Here is a 19,203-nt window from a genome sequence, read left to right as displayed (position 1 = left end):
ACAAGACGTTTTAGAACTAATACCCCCCAAAAGATGTCCTTTTCATTATAGGGGACTGGAATGCAAAAGTAGGAAGTTAAGAAACACCTGGAGTAACAGGCAAATTTGTCCTTGGAATATGGAATGAAGCAGGACAAAGTCTAATTGAATTTTTCTTAGAGAATGCACTGGTCATAGCAAACATCTTCCAACAACACAAGAGAAGACTCTATACATGGACATCACCAGATGGTCAACCATGAAATCAGATTGATTATATTCTTTGCAGCCAAATATGGAGAAGCTCTATACAGTCAGCAAAAACAAGACCTGGAGCTGACTGTGGCTCAGATCACAAACTCTTCATTGCCAAATTCAAACTTAAATAGAAGAAAGTTGGGAAAACCACTAAGCCATTCAGGTATGACCTAAATCAAATCCCTTATGATTATACAGTGGAAGTGAGAAATAGACTTAAGGGACTAGATCTGATAGAGTGACTGATGAATTGTGGATGGAGGTTCATGACATTGTACAGGAGACAGGGATCAAGATCATCCCCATGGAAAAGAAATGCAAAAAAAAGCAAAATGGCTGGCTGGAGAGGCCTTACAAGTAGCTGTGACAAGAAGAGAAGCGAAAAGCAAAAGAGAAAAGGAAGGATATAAGCATCTGAATGCAGAGTTCCAAAGAATAGCAAGGAGAGATAAGAAAGCCTTCTTCAGCGATCAACGCAAAGAAATAGAGGCAAACAAGAGGATGGAAAGACTAGAGATCTCTTCAAGAAAATTAGAGATACCAAGGGAACATTTCATGCAAAGATGGACTCAATAAAGGACAGAAATGATATGGACCTAACAGAAGCAGAAGACATTAAGAAGAGGTGGCAAGAAAACACAGAAGAACTGTACAAAAAAATCTTCACGACCCAAATAATCACGATGGTATGATCACTCACCTAGAGCCAGATATCCTGGAATGTGAAGTCAAGTGGGCCATAGAAAGCCTCACTATAAACAAAGCTACTGGAGGTGATGGAATTCCAGTTGAGCTATATCAAATCCTGAAAGATGATGCTGTCAAAGTGCTGCACTCAATATTCCAGCAAATTTGGAAAACTCAGCTGTGGCCACAGGACTGGAAAAGGTCAGTTTTCATTCCAATCCCAAAGAAAGGCAATACCAAAGAATGCTCAAACCACCACATGGTTGCACTCATCTCACACGCTAGTAAAGTGATGCTCAAAATATTCCAAGTCAGGCTTCATCAATACGTGAACCGTGAACTTCCAGATGTTCAAGCTGGTTTTAGAAAAGGCAGAGGGATCAGAGATCAAATTGCCAACATCTGCTGGATCATGGAAAAAGCAAGAGAGTACCAGAAAGACATCTATTTCTGCATTACTGACTATGACAAAGTCTTTGACTGTGTGGACACAGTAAACTGTGGAAAATTCTGGAAGAGATGGGAATACCAGACCACCTGACCTGCCTCTTGAGAAACCTATATGCAGGTCAGGAAGCAACAATTAGCACTGGGCATGGAACAACAGACTGGTCTCAAAGAGGAAAAGTAGTAGGTCAAGGCTGTATATTGTCACTCCGCTTATTTAACTTATATGCAAATTATATCATGAGAAACGCTGGGCTGGAAGAAGCACAAGCTGGAATCAAGATTGCCATGGTAATATCAATAATCTCAGATATGCATATGACACCACCCTTATGGCAGAAAGTGAAGAGGAACTATACAGCCTCTTGATGAAAGTGAAAGAGGAAAGTGAAAAGTTGGCTTAAAGCTCAACATTCAGAAAACGAAAATCATGGTATCTCGTCCCATTACTTCATGGGAAATAGATGGGGAAACAGTGGAAACAGTGTCAGACTTTGTGTTTTGTTTTTTTTTTTTTTTTTTTCACTCCAAAATCACTGCAGATGGTGATTGGAGCCATGAAATTAAAAGATGCTTACTCCTTGGAAGGAAAGTTATGACCAACCTAGATAGCATATTCAAATGCAGAGACATTATTTTGCCAGCTAAGGTCCAGCTAGTCAAGGCTATGGTTTTTCCTGTGGTCATGTATGGATTTGAGAGTTGGACTGTGAAGAAAGATGAGTGCCAAAGAATTGATGCTTTTGAACTGTGGTGTTGGAGAAGACCCTTGCGAATCCCTTGGACTTGCAAGGAGATCCAACCAGTCCATTCTAAAGAAGATTGGTCCTGGGTGTTCTTTGGAGGGAATGATGCTATAGCTGACACTCCAGTACTTTGGCCACCTCATGCACGAGTTGACTCTTTGGAAAAAACTCTGATGCTGGGAGGGATTGGAGGCAGGAGGAGAAGGGGACGACAGAGGATGAGATGTCATCACCGACTCGATGGACGTGAGTTTGAGTGAACTCCGGGTGTTGCTGATAGACAGGGAGGCCTGGGGTGCTGCAATTCATGGGGTCGCAAAAAGTCGGACAAGACTGAGCGAGTGAAATGAACTGAACTGAACTGAATTGAACCAGGCATTTAGTTTAAAAACAGAAGGAAGAGAGGACATAGCGTCCTCATTGTTAAGAAATACAGGATCTATTTAGGAAGATGTTCAGATAAGTACCAGCTAATAAATTGGGCACAAATTCCGTGTGTATATAAAGTTATGGAATAATCAGAGTGGTATGGGATTATTCTATAAACTCTTCTTGACTGAAACTTTAAAACTGGGCATACAAATAGGTTGTGTGGTAATATTTTTATACTTTTTTTTTTTTGTTAAATTCTGTTTTTTTCTCCCTATTTTGAAAATGACTGCCAATCAACGAATCTTATCCACATTTCTTCTGAGTGTATTACTTAGTTTAAAAAACTATGGTGTTTCTTCATTGCACAGATAAATCTCAGCTACTCTTTTTCTCTCTCTGCTGAAGACATCTGCCAGGACAATCCAGAAAACTTTACCTCAGCATTCTCTAGTTATTTCATTCCCAGGTCCAAGCCTGATGCGAAGCTTACTGTTCAAACAACCTCTTCCTGGAATGCTAAATTGTTGACCTTTAGGAAAGCTTCATTATTTAATCTTCTTCTATTTCTCAGAAAATCAGTAGAGGATTTTATTCAAAATGCAAACCCGAATATGCTCGCTTTACGTTTTCTGAACACTGAACATTCTGTTTCTCTCATACAATGCAATGATTGTATTTTTCTGACTTTTGCATGATGTCAATAAATGTTTAGTTTTATTAATATTGATTAGTTTACATTATATTTTATAATGAGGCAGACCTGGCATACTATTGCATAAAAGTACACAATCATTCCAAATACTATGATTTTCATTACACATATTGCATGTTGAGTCTCTTTCTCCTTCCATTATACCTGGAAATATTTTCTATGTTCAAAATTTTCTATTTCAAAATTAAAGACTATGAATAATACATGTCAACTAACAAGTAATTAAGAAACAAAAGAAAAGTATATAACTTCAGTTAGGTATTTAAGCTTTAGTGTTAATTGTCTTACTCTTCATGGCTCTGAAGGATAGCATGGCATGTAATATTCTGAAGAAAAAGTACAGCAAAATTATCACTTGGTAGCAACATGCCAGAGCCTGTGCTAAGTGCTTTTTGTATTTCTTTTCGTTTTCACTTTCACATTAACTCTACAAATAATTAATCTGCAACGTAAGTTTCTTTTCTAGAAAGTCAGTGAAGATCAAGGCACATTTTTAATAGGAACTGATGAGAAAAATCTTTGTAAAGAATGAAAATTACTTACGGGAACCAGAAATTTTTTAATCTCTTCCAAAGCATGACTCATACGTGAATAAGCCTCCCCTGGTGGAGCAAACACTTCAATTAATACATGAAGTTCATCACTCAAGTGGGCATACTTGGCTTCCCCACTTTTTCTTAATTCTTCTTCCTGTGAAAAAAGTTATTTTTATAAATACAAATACACTCATTTTACATCGATTTAACATTTACTGAGGAGATGACAAAAGCATATAATCTAAGTAAGTTTTCCCCAAGTGGAAAGTAAAAATCTGACATAAGTCATTTAAAGATTTCAAAATAATTTTTAAGAGTTTGAATTTTTTTTTAAATCTGGCATAATTAGCTGTACATTTTAATCAGCTAAATGAAAAATACTAAATCCCCAAAAAGAAGTGACAGAAATGCCATTAACTCCACTGGAAGAAAATATTGTTTTTGTGTCCGACAAGTAATCATTTGCAGCCAATGAACACACGATGCCAGTGTTATTTAAGAAAACCAGGATTTTATAGATACTTTTTGAGAGGTGGTGAAGTGGTTAGTTGTTCTCCATGAAACTGAGCAAAACGGAGGCTTCTCTCACATGCTCATTCCCATGGGAACAGGTCCTACCCATCACTCTGCTATCATTTGCTGCCTCATACAGGAGTAAGTTAAAGCAATGGTTGTTAAGCATTATGTTGGCCTTCATTCAGAGTGAGCTTCATATCCAAGATTTTTGTGAGCACTGCACCTGAGTTATTAGACATGACTGATCAGTTCAGTTCAGATGCTTCTGATTTACTTATGTGTGCAAAGTTTTTTACTCATGTTGTCTTTAATCTTTCAATAACATTGCGTAGCATTCACATAATTCAAATTAGGATATTGAGTTTAAAGGACTTAAGTAACATCAGCAAAGTTGGGATTCAAGTCCAGCTCATTTTGCAAGGATTTCAGGGAAGTAAAATTCAGTGAAAAATTAACACATGCTTGCTCAGCCATGTCTGACTCTTTGAAACCTATAGGTTGTATCCCACATGGCTCCTCTGTCCATGCATAAGACTTTCTAAGAAATAACACTAAAGTGGGTTGCCATGCTCTGCTCCAAGAAATCTTCAGGACCCAGGGCTCGAACCTGAGTCTACTATATTGTAGGTGGATTGTTAATCTGCTGAGCCCTTTGAGAAGCTCAAAAATTACCATACATAATATTAATTGTATTTTACTTTTCTTGACTCTCCTCTCCCAAACTAGCAATTGATTCACTAAATTTCAAAGGATTAAAAAAAAAAAAAAGAACTGCTGCTAATTCCTGTCTCTTGGCTTCACATACAATGATAGCATCATTTCAGGACCTTTTATGTCATACAAGCTTTCTGAGAAATCTGAAATAATTCTCATTTTGAACTTACAATGAGGGTTTTGAGTGGGAGAACTGACTCCAAGACCCTAGACTACCAGAGAACTAACCATAGGGAGTATCAAATAGTGAGAACTCACATAAAGGAAAACACTTGAATACAATATCTGGTATTACACAACCACCTGTGCAGGACTCCTCATCTAAACAACAAAACAAAAATACAAACCCAATCATTAGCAGACAGGATTACCACCTCACTCAGCCTTGTCCATCAGAGGAAACACACACACACACACACACACACACACACACACAACTCAGCATGAATCTCACCCTGTACAAAGTTTACACAAACAACTGGACCAACTTTAGGAAATTAGAAATAAAAAGGAAGAAATAATTCATCCTTGAAGCCTGAGAAAAGGGGACCTCAAACACAATAAGTTTTAAAAAAAATGATGAAAAGGCGGAGAAATACTACACAAATGAAGGAACAAAGTAGAAACAAAGAAGTCCAAGTAAATGAAGAGGAAATAGGCAAACTATATAAAAAATATTTCAGAATAATGAGAGTAAAGATGATCAGAAACCTAAAAAAGAGAATGGAGGAAATGAAAGAATCAGTTAACAAAGACTTAGAATAATTAAAGAAAGGGTGCACAATTGCACTCATCTCACACACTAGTAAAGTAATGCTCAAAATTCTCCAAGTCAGGCTTCAGCAATATGTGAACTGCAAACTTCCAATGTTCAAGCTGGTTTTAGAAAAGGCAGAGGAACCAGAGATGAAATTTCCAACATTCGCTGGATCATGGAAAAAGCAAGAGAGTTCCAAAAAAATATCTATTCCTGCATTATTGACTATGTCAAAGCCTTTGACTGTGTGGATCACAATAAAATGTGGAAAACTCTGAAAGAGATGGGAATACCAGACCACCTGACATGTGTCTTGAGAAATCTATATGCAGGTCAGGAAGCAACAGGTAAAACTGGACATGGAACAACAGATTGGTTCCAAATAGGAAAAGGAGTACATCAAGGATATATATTGTTATCCTTCTCATTTAACTTATATGCAGAGTACATTATGAGAAACGCTGGGCTGGAAGAAGCACAAGCTGGAATCAAGATTGCTGGGAGAAATATCAGTAACCTCAGATATGCAGATGACACCACCCTTATGGCAGAAAGTGAAGAGGAGCTAAAAAGCCTCTTGATGAAAGTGAAAGAGGAGAGTGAAAATGTTGGCTTAAAGCTCAACATTCAGAAAACGAAGATCATGGCATCTGGTACCATGACTTCATGGGAAATAGATGGGGAAAAAGTGGAAAAAGTGTCAGACTTTATTTTTAGGAGGCTCCAAAATCACTGCAGATGATGATTGCAGCCATGAAAATAAAAGACACTTACTCCTCGGAAGGAAAGTTATGACCAACCTAGATAGCATATTCAAAAGCAGAGACATTGCTTTGCGAATAAAGGTCCGTCTAGTCAAGGCTATGGTTTTTTCAATGGCCATGAATGGATGTGAGAGTTGGACTGTGAAGAAAGCTCAGCACTGAAGAATTGATGCTTTTGAACTGTGGTGTTGGAGAAGACTCTTGAGAGTCCCTTGGACTGCATGGAGGTCCAACGAGTTCATCCTAAAGGAGATCAGTCCTGGGTGTTGATTGGAAGGACTGATGCTGAAGCTGAAGCTCCAATACTTTGCTACCTCATGTGAAGAGTTGACTCATTGGAAAAGACCCTGATGCTGGGAGGGATTGAGGACAGGAGGAGAAGGGGACGACAGAGGATGAGATGGCTGGATGGCATCACCAACTCGATGGGCATGAGTTTGGGTAGACTCCGGGAGCTGGTGATTGACAGGGAGGCCTCAATTCAGTTCAGTTCAGTTCAGTCACTCAGTCATGTCCGACTCTTTGTGACCCTATGAATCGCAGCTTGCCAGGCCTTCCTGTCCATCACCATCTTCCAGAATTCACTCATGAGGTCACAAAGAGTCAAACACAACTGAGCCTCTGAACTGAACTGAAACATAAAAAGACAAACAAAACAATTACAGAAATTAAAAATACTCTAGAAGGAATCAGAGAGAGAATCGGAGAAGACAATGGCACCCCACTCCAGTACTCTTGTCAGGAAAATCCCATGGACAGAGGAGCCTGGAAGGCTGCAGTCCATAGAGTCGCTGAGGGTCGGACACGACAGAGCGACTTCACTTTCACTTTCATGCATTGGAGAAGGAAATGGCAACCCACTCCAGTGTTCTTGCCTGGAGAATCCCAGGGATGGGGGAGCCTACTGGGCTGCCATTTCTGTGGTTGCACAGAGTCAGACACGACTGAAGCGACTTAGCGTCTAGAAGGAATCAACAGCAGAATTTATGAAGCAGAAGGATGAATCAGTGAACTGGAAGATAAAATGGTGGAAATAACTTCTGAAGAGCAGAATAAAGTAAAAAGAGTGAAAAGAACTGAGGATAGTCTCAGAGACGTCTGGAACAAAATCAAACACACCAACATTCAAATTATAGGGGTTCCAGAAGAATAAGAGAGAAAGGTAGTGTATGAAAAATTTTTGAAGAGATTATAGTTGAAAATTTCCCCAGCATGGAAAAGGAAATAGTCAATCAAGTTCAAGAGGGACAGAAAGTCCCATACAGGTTAAACCCAAGCAGAAATATGCCAAGACCCATATTAATCAAACTAACAAAGACTAAATACAAAGAAAGAATATTAAAATAATCAAGGGAAAAGCAACAAGTAAAATACTAGGAAAACCTCATATGTTTCACAGCTGATCTTTCAGCAGGAACTCTGCAGGACAGAAGAGAATGTCAGGGTATATTTAAAGTATGGGGGAAATGTACAACAAAGATTACTGTACCCAGCAAGAATCTCATTCAAAATTGATAGAGAAATAAAAAGCTTTTCAGACAAGCAAAAATTAAGACAATTCTGTATTAGCAAACCAACTTTACAACAAATGTTAAAGGGACGTATATAGTCAAGAAACACAAGAGTTAGAAAATATCTGCAAAATCAACACAAAACAACTAAGAAAATGGCAATAGGAACATATATATCAATAATTACTTTAAATGTAAATGGATTAAATGCTCCGACCAAAAGACACAGGCTGGCAGAATGGATACAAAAACAAGACCCATACATATGATGTCTGCAAGAAACCTAATTCAAACCTAAAGACAGATATAGACTGAAAGTGAAAGGATGGAAAAATATATTTCATGCAAATAGGAAGCAAAAGAAAGCTGAAGTAGCAATCCTCATATCAGACAAAATAGACCTTAAAATAAAGAAGATTCCAAGAGATAAAGAGGGAAACCACATAATGATCAAGGGATCAATCCAAGAGGAAGACAGCAATTGTAAATATCTAAGCCCCCAACATAGGAGCACCTCAATACATAAGACAAACACCAACAGATATAAAAGGAGAAATTAACAGTAACACAATAATAATTAGTTCAGTTCAGTTCACTCAGTCATGTCCGACTGTTTACAACCCAATGAACCACAGTATGCCAGGCCTCCCTGTCCATCACCATTGCCTGGAGTCTACCCAAACCCATGTCCATTGAGTTAGTGATGCCATCCAACCATCTCATCCTCTGTCACCCCCTTCTTCTTCTGACCTCAATCTTTCCCAGCATCAGGGTCTTTTCAAATGAGTTAGCTCTTCCAATCAGTTGGCCAAAGTATTGGAGCTTCAGCTTCAACATCAATCCTTCCACTGAACACCCAGGACTAATCTCCTTTAAGATGTACTGGTTGAATCTCCTTGCAGTCCAAGGGACTCACAAGAGTCTTCTCAACACCATAGTTTGAAAGCATCAATTCTTCCGTGCTCATCTTTCTTCACAGTCCAACTCTCACATCCATACACGACTACTGGAAAAACCATAGCCTTAACAAATGGACATTTGCTGACAAAGTAATGTCTTTGCTTTTTAAAATACTGTCTAGGTTGGTTATAACTTTCCTTCCAAGGAGTAAGCGTCTTTTAATTTCATGGCTGCAATCACCATCTACAGTGACTTTGGAGCCCTCAAAAATAAAGTCAGCCACTGTTTCCACTGTTTCCCCATGTATTTCCCATGAAATGATGGGACCGGATGCCATGATTTTCGTTTTCTGAATGTTGAGCTTTAAGCCAACTTTTTCACTCTCCTCTTTCACTTGCATCAAGAGGCTCTTTAGTTCTTCAGTTTCTGCCATAAGGGTGGTGTCATCTGCATATATGAGGTTATTGAGATTTCTCCCAATAATAATAATAATAATAACAATAATAATAGGAAACTTTAAAACCCCACTCACACCAATGAACAGATCATCAAAACAGAAAATTAATTAAAGAAACACAAGTCTTAAATGATGTACTAGATGAGATGGATCTCATTGATATCTTCAGGACATTCCATTCAAATGCAGAAGAATACACCTTCTTCTCAAATGTACATGGAACATTCTCCAGGATAGATCACATCTAGGGTCACAAATGAAACCTCAGTATATTTAAGAAAATTGGAATTGTGTCAAACATCTTCTCTGACCACAATGCTATAAAAGTAGACATTGATTACAAGAGAAAACCTGTAAAAAATAAAAACAAATGGAGATTAAATAATACATTTCTAAATAACCAATATGTTACTGAAGAAATCAAAAGGGAAAACAAAAAATATCTATAAACAAATGAAAAGGAAAAGACAACTCAAAACCTATGCAGCAAAAGCAGTTATAAGAGAGAAGTTTATAGCAGTACAATCCTACCTCAAGAAACAAGAAAAACACCGAATAGACAACCTAACTGTACACCTAAAACAACTGTAGAAAAAAGAACAAGAAGCCTCAAAATTAGTAGAAGGAAAGAAAATGAAGAACTGAGCATAAATAAATGAAAATTAAATGAAAGCAACAATAGTAAAGATTAATAAAACTAAAGGCAGTTCTTTGAGAAGATAAAAAAAGTGACAAACCTTTAGACAGACTCATCAAGAAAAAAAGAGAAGAATCAAGTCAACAAAATTAGAAATGAAAAAGGAGAGGTTACAACAGGCAACACAGAAATACAAAGGATTGCAAAAGACTCTTATGAACAACTATATGGCAATAAAATTGATAACCTTGAAGAAATGGACAGATTCTTAGAAAAGTTCAATCTTCCAAGACTGTACCTTGAAATAGAAATTATGAACAACCCAATTACAAACAATGAAATTGAAGCTGTGATAAAAAATCTCCCCAAAAACAAAATCCCAGGACCATATGACTTCACAGAATTTTATAAATCATTTAGAGAAAAGCTAATGCCTATCCTAAAACTCTCTTAAAAAACTGCACGGGAAGGAACACTTCCAAACTCATCCTATAAGTCCACCATCACCCTGATACCAAAATCAGACAAAGACAACACAAAAAAAGAAAACTACATGCCAATATCAATGATGAACATAGATGCAAAAATCCTTAACAAAATACTAGCAAACAGAATTCACCAAGACATCAGAAAGCTCATACACCATGATCAGATTGGGTTTATTCTAGGGATGCAAGAATTCTTCAGTTCAGTTCAGTGGCTCAGTGGTGTCCAACTCTTTGTGACCCCATGGACTGCAATACACCAGGCTTTCCTGTCCTTTACCATCTCCCTGAGCTTGTTCAAACTCATGTCCATTGAGTCAGTGATGCCATCCAACCATCTCTTCCTCTGTCATCCCATTCTCCTCCTGCCTTCTGTGTTCCCTAGCATCAGGGTCTTTTCCAGTGAGTTACCTCGTCACAGCAGGTGGCCACAGTACTGGAGCTTCAGCTTCAGTATCAGTCTTTCCAATGAATATTCAGGGTTGATTTCCTTTAGGACTGACTCGTTGGATTTCCTTGCAGTCCAAGGGACTCTCAAGAGTCTTCTCAAGGACCACAGTTTAAGAGCATCAGTTCTTTTTTTTTTTTTTTAATTTATTAATTTTATTGGAGGCTAATTACTTTACAGTATTGTATTGGTTCTGCCACACATCAACATGAATTCGGCGTGGGCATACACATGTTCCCCATACTGAACCCCCCTCCCACCTCCCTCCTGGTACCATCCCTCTGGGTCATCCAAGTACACCAGCCCCAAGCATTGTGTATTGAACCTGGAGTGGCGATTCATTTCTTATATGATATTATACGTGTTTCAGTGTCATTCCCCCAAATCGTCCCACCCTCTCGCTCTCCCACAGAGTCCAAAAGACTGCTCTATACATCTGTGTCTCTTTCGCTGTCTTTGGTGTTCAGCCTTTTTTATGGCCCAGCTCTCACATCCATACATGACTATTGGAAAAAGCTAATTATTGTTAAATTAATTTAAATGTACTACTTTCCTCCAAGAGATCATACATTTGAAAATTACTCTAAGCCAAAGAGCTCACATGTTTCAGAATAAGAAAAAATATTAAAAATCACCACATCTACGTTCTTGAATTTTAACTTTCAAATGAATCATACAGCATGTCAAATGGATGATATAACTCTGAAAGAACACATGTCATATTAGCTTCAACAGTCCAGATTCTGATCATGGGTACTAGAGCAAAAATCGCAGCTCTTCTCCTCAATAGTGTATAAATTTTGATGTGACCTCACTAGTTTTGACCTTTTAATTTTTCAATGGTAAAATGATAATAATAACAATAATAGCTTTAGTCAAATATGACTTGCTAAATATTATTATGCTAAATATCTAAGGTTCAAAGCAATATAAAAACAAGTATGAACTAAAAAAGGCAATGCATTCAAATATCCTAATTATTCTCCTGAAAACTCTACCAGTGACAGGAATAAGCTAAACAATCAAAGAAATGTTGAAAATACATAATACATAGTACACAAAAGTTTTATATTTTGTTTTTTACTTTAGCAATTACTCTTGTCATATTTTATCCTCAGAGTTATAACTTACTGTTTTCTGCAGATTTATTATTAGTATTATTAATGCTCAGATAACTTTCTTTTAATTAAAATTCTCTTCAGTAATAAATAAGTCTATTATCTATACAGCATTCTCTACCACGAAATTCAAATAGAAACAAATGAATTATTTATACCTTGGACTGAATGGGATTGTCTGAATTTAAAAGCATTTGTAACTACACTTATGTAGAAATTCTTTTCTAGTACATTCATCCATTCAAGTTGCATCCTCCAAAGGGATGTTGTACAAATGTATATATGTGTATAAATGTATATGTGTGTGTGTGTGTGTACATATATATGTATACATATTTGTCTGTGGTAGAGTTGCAATGGCCGCCCCTGAAGAGGATCTCAGTTTCTTTTGCCTTTGCCTTGCTCCCCGAGACTGAACAGGCAAGAACTCTCCTAGATTATAGCATCTGTGGCCCAAACCGTCAGCTCTGTGAGGGTATCTTGTCAGAGCTGTACACTCAACCTAATGCTATCTAAATTCATGAAGAGTGAAGGGCCAGAAACATCAATGAGACAAAAGGTAGTATTTTTTAAATAGATCAATAATTTGAAATCAGAGAGGTAGGAAGTACCAAACAAAAGATTCTTTATGCTTGAGTTTGGAAATTGACGGTTTACTAGAGTGCATGCCTCTCAATTCAGAACAATCAAACCATACACTCTAGGGAACATCAAGGATGGTTTGGTTTTCCAAACTCTGAAAATGTTTTATCCAAAACAATGAAGAGTATCTGGATACAACACAAGGGTCATTACATTATTCAAGCAGAAAAAAAGGCCATCAATTATTTTATTATAATTTTTATTGAAATATAGTCAAAACACAATCTTGTGTTAGTTTCTGTTGTACAGCAAAGAGAATTAGCCATACATATACACATATTCCCTCTTTTTTGGATTTCCTTTGCATTTAGGCCATCAATCTTGATGTAATGAAACTACAGGGAGGTTTGTTCACAGGTCAAACTCTTGAATTAAAAAATGAAAGACATTTAATTTAAAAGTCTTTTGCTTATTAAGTAAGATACTCAAAAATATTTATCTTGTGGAAATAGAATGAACTGGGGCCACAATTACCAAAATGTAGTTCTCTAGCGTTTGTTTTTCCTAATCCACCCAGAGGCTTTGTTTGGGTTAGGTAGAGGAAACTATAATGTGGATGTGAAAGCACTTGTGTTGGAGGCCAGTGGTGAGGCAGAGAAAGAGGGGAGTAGATCCCAGAAAAAGCCTGGGATCAAGGATTTGAACTTTGTGGAGAAAAAGTGTGCTTGCATGCCAAGTCACTTCAGCTGTGTCTGACTCTTTTTGACCCTATGGACCATGGCCAGTCAGGGTCTTCTGTCCATGGAATTTTCCAGACAATAAAACTCAGTGGGTTGCCAAGTCCACCTCAAGGGGATCTTCCCAACTCAGGGATCTCCCTGTATTGGTGTAATGATTCTCCCTGAACTCAGCAGCTGAGAAGTAGCCAAGAAGTAGGTTTCACATGCTTTGCTTTGAGGTTGGCAGAAATCTCGGAAAGCCAGGGTTTTTGGAAACCTAGGGATCAGTGTCCCACAGGGACCTCTGTTTTCCCCTTACTATTTAAAGGACTTCATAAATTATTCAATTTCAATAACCATATCTAAGCTGACAAAAAATAACATATAATACTCCCAGCCACAGACAGGAAAGTCAGGCAGACATCTGAACACATTGACTACAAGTCAACTGAATTGCAGGAAGGGAAACACTTGAATAAACACATTTCAGTCAGCTGTTGAGATAAAATGCAGGAACAAAGATTTCATGGTTTTAAAAAGACTTGATTTCCAATTTAAAAACAATTACAAATAAAAATAAGAGACTTAGTTTCTTCTGTTGAAAATTACGGAAGAGATTACCCTCACTCCTTTTTCTCGGAGCAATTTTTTTTCCCCTCCCAGTGCCTTTAATTTAGAAAATTTCTGATTGTAAGTACTTTCTCGTCTCTTTGAAAAGTATATAAATCCTTCGGAAGGTATAAGTTAGGCCTTTGTCAGCTTTATGATCTAGGGATGTCTTTCTCAAGGATATAGAGGCACCTTTTAAATGCAGGCATGAAGACAAGCATCTGTCTTCTAGTTTCTGTGAGGGGATGGTAAAAAACTAACTTTGGTAGGGGCCTTGCTCCAGGTTGCAAAACTACTTCTTGTCATAAAGATACAAGAAGTTTGTTTTTTCCGGGATGAACCCAATTAGCTAACCAATAATCATGCAAAGTTAGGATGCTCTCTGTGTTCTATCAAGACCTCTTACTTGGGGATTACTTGTTTTTTAGATTGAGAAAAATTATGCAATGGTTTGTATTTGCTTGGCTATAAAATGATGAGATCTCTCCTGGTCTTCTCATCTCTTGATGAATGGTCCATGATGCCCATCACATTCAGATCTAATGCTTAATAATAATAAAAGCATCTTCTTCTCTACAAAAAGGTTGTTGTTGTTGTTTTCTTTTTTTAGACATGATTCTGGGCTGGGAGAAGATTTTCTTATTGTATAAATTCCACCAATACTCTTTGTAACAGATTCTGTGCATACTCTACCCATATTCATTGGCTTCATTATCTTCATGTAACCAGCATTTATTTATTTTCTTGCTGGAGGCTTGGTCTGGCCTTGAGGGATACCCCTACTTAAGCACAGACCAGGGAAGACACGCCAGGACTCAACTCTCTACAGACCAGTTGTCAACTAGTGATTGGAGAGAGCCAGGTTATAAACAACCCAGCCTTCTCCACACTTAGATGTGGCGCCAGCCATTGTTGCCCCATAGGTTTGTTTGCTTAAGTTCAACTGCTAAACTTCAGCTGCTTCAAAGAAAGCTTATCAGTTGCACAAAGCAACTGCTCTGTGCACAGGTGAAGGTATGTCTTTAGCCTGTTTGAGAATGCACATTACATGGGTTTCCTTACGTTTCTTATTTTGCTTCCTTACTCCTATACCAAGGTTTCCAGAGATTTCCTTCCAAATAAACTTCACATAACTAAATTTTTCTACATTGTCCTCATCTAGGGGAACTCAAAGCAAGACAAAAATAAAGTAGTTTAAATTAATGAGAGATGACTGAAATCAGAAATTTTGTACAGAAAGATTAAATACAAAGAAAAGTACCTGAATAGATAAAGATCATGAAGGAAATATCAGAGACATGGAAAATAGATCCAGGAAAGCTGATATGTAATAGTAAGAATTACACAAGGAAAAAACAAAACATAAAAAAGAAAAATAAATGAACTAATAGAAGAAAGCTTTTTGCAGGATGCAGAATATAAGTGTTTACCTGATCCTATTCTGAACTTAAGAGAAAAGAGCCAAAGTGAGATGCATTTCAGGAAAATCCCTGAATTATTTTTTTTTAAAAAGCAAGAATAAGCAAACAAACAAATGAACAGCAATAAAAAATTACTATATGCCTCTAGAGCTGGATCCACAAAGCGGAAATACACAATTGACAATGGACTTCCCATGTATACAATTTCAGATCTAGAAAAAAGGATAGTATGTTTGCCAGTGAGTATGCACCAGGTTCTGTGCTGAGAGCAACTTTCTGTTTACTGCCCCTGAAACAATCTAGGGCCTGAGAGTCTTCTGAAACACCAAGAACTGTCTGATTTCAGTTTCTGGGGCCATGGATGCTGATGATGTCATAAGATGAGAATTCATTATTTTAACTATTCTACCATAATTTATGACATTTGTGATGCTTTTTCCAAGAAATACAATGTTCAGACTACCTGGAATTTGTCTGTTGAAAATTTTCACCAGTGAAAAAGAAAATGCCTATTCCCAAGAAGGCTCAGTAGTCTAGAGTTCATGAGGAATTAAACTGTTTTGAGTGTATGGCGATTAAAGCAAAAAACACAATGAAAGGTTCTTGACAAGACATCGTTAAAGATGGAAGTATGTTTCCAACTCTTTGAGACTCCATGGCTGCCAGGCTCTTCTGTCCATGGGATTCTCCAAGCAAGAATGCTGGAGCGGGTAGCCATTCCCTTCTCCAGGGGATCTTCCCGATCCAGGGATTGAACACAGGTGACCTGCACTGCAGAGAGATTATTTACCATCTGAGACACCAGAGAACTGTATTTTACAAATCACTTAGCATGTTGATTCTCAGGGGAGCTGTATCCTGTTTCCATTTCAAGAAAACATATCTTCAAGGATAAGTAAAACCTAGACAGGAACCTGTTGAATTGGAATAGGGCTGTGGGAGAAAAGTAAGAAGTGAAAACAACTAGTGAGCTGGTGAGGGGGTTTCATTCAGTACAGTCACTTTTGACCCAGTAGATATGGTCAGATTTGCTTCTGAGACTCATGATGCTACTAGCCAATGATGAAAAAGCAAGTACTAGTGAATCCCAGTTGGCAAGGAGCAATGCTGAATGACTGGTTCTGAGAGAAAATGTGGAGGTGGGATATCAATTTAGGGAAGGTCACCTTGCACAGCCATTACTGTCTGTAGACGAGATAGCAACAGGATACCAGAGAGCAATGACAAGGGTGCTGAAGCCAGAGGAGAAAAAAATTAGAATAAAGAAAGGCCGCAAAACCTGCTGAAGACATTCAGAGGACTCTAGAGAGGCTGTCTCCTGCCCTTGGGAGGAAGGTAGCACACAAGGCAGTTTGGCCTTGAAGGTAGGATTTGGAAGGCTTTACTTTAGACAAATGCATTATGCTGTTCATCAAGCAGCCAGACCGAGAAGCAAACACATTAGGATTTATAAAGTGGCTAACCACTGAATAGAATACTTGTGGCATCAGCACGGAATGGCATCCAAATTTACAACATACGGATGCAAAGTTAATAAATGGCACAGATAGAGTATGTATTGTTGCCACTTTTAGCTTCCTGTAAAAAAAAAAAAAAAAAAATTCCTGATTATACCAGTCGCTACTGACAAGCTTCTGCTGACATATTGTATACCTAAAATTCAATGATTTCCACATGGCATTACAGGGTTTTTTTGTCTGGTGTTGGCTGACCTCACCAGCTTCATCTTCTGCATGCCCTCTGTAGATAACTAGCTAGAAAAACCTTACCTTTCTCTGAAATCATCATCTGCTTTCAACCCCCTGTGGACTTTCATTTGGAACAAATATATTCATCTAACTCTACATAGTCAGCAACATAGAAATGATTGCTCAATAGAATATTGACTGCAACACCTTCTAAATATGATTATATCACAAACATTTGGTATTATATTACTAATATTGATAGTATCCTTCAACAGAACATATGGTTCCATGGATCCTTTAACACAAAGTGTTTTTCTGTTTGCATCATGTATGTGTGATTGGGGAGTGGATATGGCAGAGTATACATAAGTGATGTTTCTTAGATCATATCGAAATCTTAATAGAAAGTATAATCTCTACTTTTATATTAATTGCTTTATTCAAATAAATGGCTAAGTTTTCTGTTAGCTGATAATAAACTTTCCAAAGGAAATGGGGAACATAAGAATTTGATCTTATAGATGTTGTCACTTTCCCTTTCTGTCCTTCATATTGTTTTAGCAAAAGTATACTTGATAATATCTAAAAGGAAAATTTCTTTTAAAGACTAGACAAAAGAATGGAGAGAGTGAAGATATTTCTAGTCTCTTCAAATAATTCAATTACATGGAAAGACTATATTTGTAGTAAGTGAATGTTAATTTTTATTTTTTTTTATTTCTGATGAGTTTATCTCTGTTTCATTTTTATAGATTTATAAAATATTCTATCAGTGCTTGGAAATAGAAACTGAGCACAGAACCTCTGAAACACATCAGAATCAAAGCAGAGTGGAGGGAGTGTGTACACATACCTCTGGAAATGACTTCCAAGTGCTGCAGTTTACTAGGAATCTGAGCTTGGGTGTTTGGCACTGGAGAAACTACAAAACTTCTCTTGGATGTGGAAAGCCCTTCTGCATTTTTTTTCCTTAAAGTCTGTGAAATCAATGTTTTTAGAAAAGCATAGGAAAAGTAAGGAGCTCAGGACCTAGACTTGGACTGCTCGTGACACTTAATATTGATCAAGCTTTGTTCTGCTTCTTACCACAGAATATGTCTTTTCCAGGAGAGGAGCTATCCCCTCACTAATCCTGACGATTGTTGCTTTCATGGTATTGTCTGAAAATTTTCAACATCACCTACATACACTTAAGTGAATTTAGACTCACTCTTTCTTTACTTTAGGGCAACAAACATTTTTGGGTGCTGCATAAACAGAAAAGTGGAGTCATAAGAGTTTGATGTACTAGTGTTTGTCCTATAGCACTGGTACAGGATCTATATAAAATATGAATAGAATCTATTAATCCAAAGTATTAACCCAACCTCTTACACAGTCCCCTCTGTCCTTGTTGGTCCAAGAGCAAGTATATGGAGTTAGCGAGGATGGAAATATTTGGAGAACACAGATCAATGCAGAGAGGCTACAATGGCCCTCTAATATTTCAACCACACACACACACACACACACACACAAACCACACACACACACACACACACACACACAAAACATATTGTGTACTGAAGTAAGAATATATATTCAGCTGTCTTGCCCCAGTGCTAACGCTGCTAGGCTTATTGGGGAACAAAACAGAACATATATTGACTGACCACAAGGTGCTGGGACTATTAACCTGCATCATAGGTTGGGCTTCCCAGGTCACTCAGTAGGTAAAGAATCTGCCAGCCAATGCAGTAGACACAGGAAATGTGGGCTTGATCCCTAGGTTGGGAAGATTCCCTGGAGGAGGGCATGGCCACCCACTCCAGTATTCTTGCCTGGAAAATCCCATGGATAGAGGAAACTGTCAGGATACAGTCCACAGGGTTGCAAAGAGTAGGATACGACTGAAGTGACTTAGCATACAGCTCAATCTCTGATTTAAAATTTAAAAACCATCAAATACAAGTTTCAGCAAAGCAGATAGCACACTATTTTCTATGAATGGAGAATCACTACAGGAATCAATTTAAAATTGAGGATACAAAATCGCTTTGTATTGATTGGGGTTCCTCTTACTGTAACACTATGATTAGAAATGCTGCATATAGCAGAAAAAGTTAAACACATTTCAAAATAGCACATACTTTTGAGATCA

The 19,203-nt window shown here is 37.6% G+C and overlaps 1 protein-coding gene across 1 annotated transcript in view; it reads right to left on the bottom strand.

Annotated features, from left to right (window-relative positions):
* KHDRBS2 (KH RNA binding domain containing, signal transduction associated 2) overlaps positions 1 to 19,203 on the bottom strand; it is a 770,603-nt gene that overhangs the window by 404,123 nt on the left and 347,277 nt on the right. The window contains exon 4 of the mRNA XM_052649249.1: positions 3,745 to 3,891. Within this exon, the coding sequence (XP_052505209.1) occupies positions 3,745 to 3,891 (147 nt within the window). The remainder of the gene's footprint in view (positions 1 to 3,744; positions 3,892 to 19,203) is intronic.

Source organism: Budorcas taxicolor, chromosome 11 (genome assembly GCF_023091745.1).
Source record: "Budorcas taxicolor isolate Tak-1 chromosome 11, Takin1.1, whole genome shotgun sequence".
Taxonomy (NCBI): Eukaryota; Metazoa; Chordata; class Mammalia; order Artiodactyla; family Bovidae; genus Budorcas; species Budorcas taxicolor.
The sequence above is the reverse complement of the archived record's forward strand: the minus strand, read 5'-3'. Positions and strand labels throughout refer to the sequence as shown.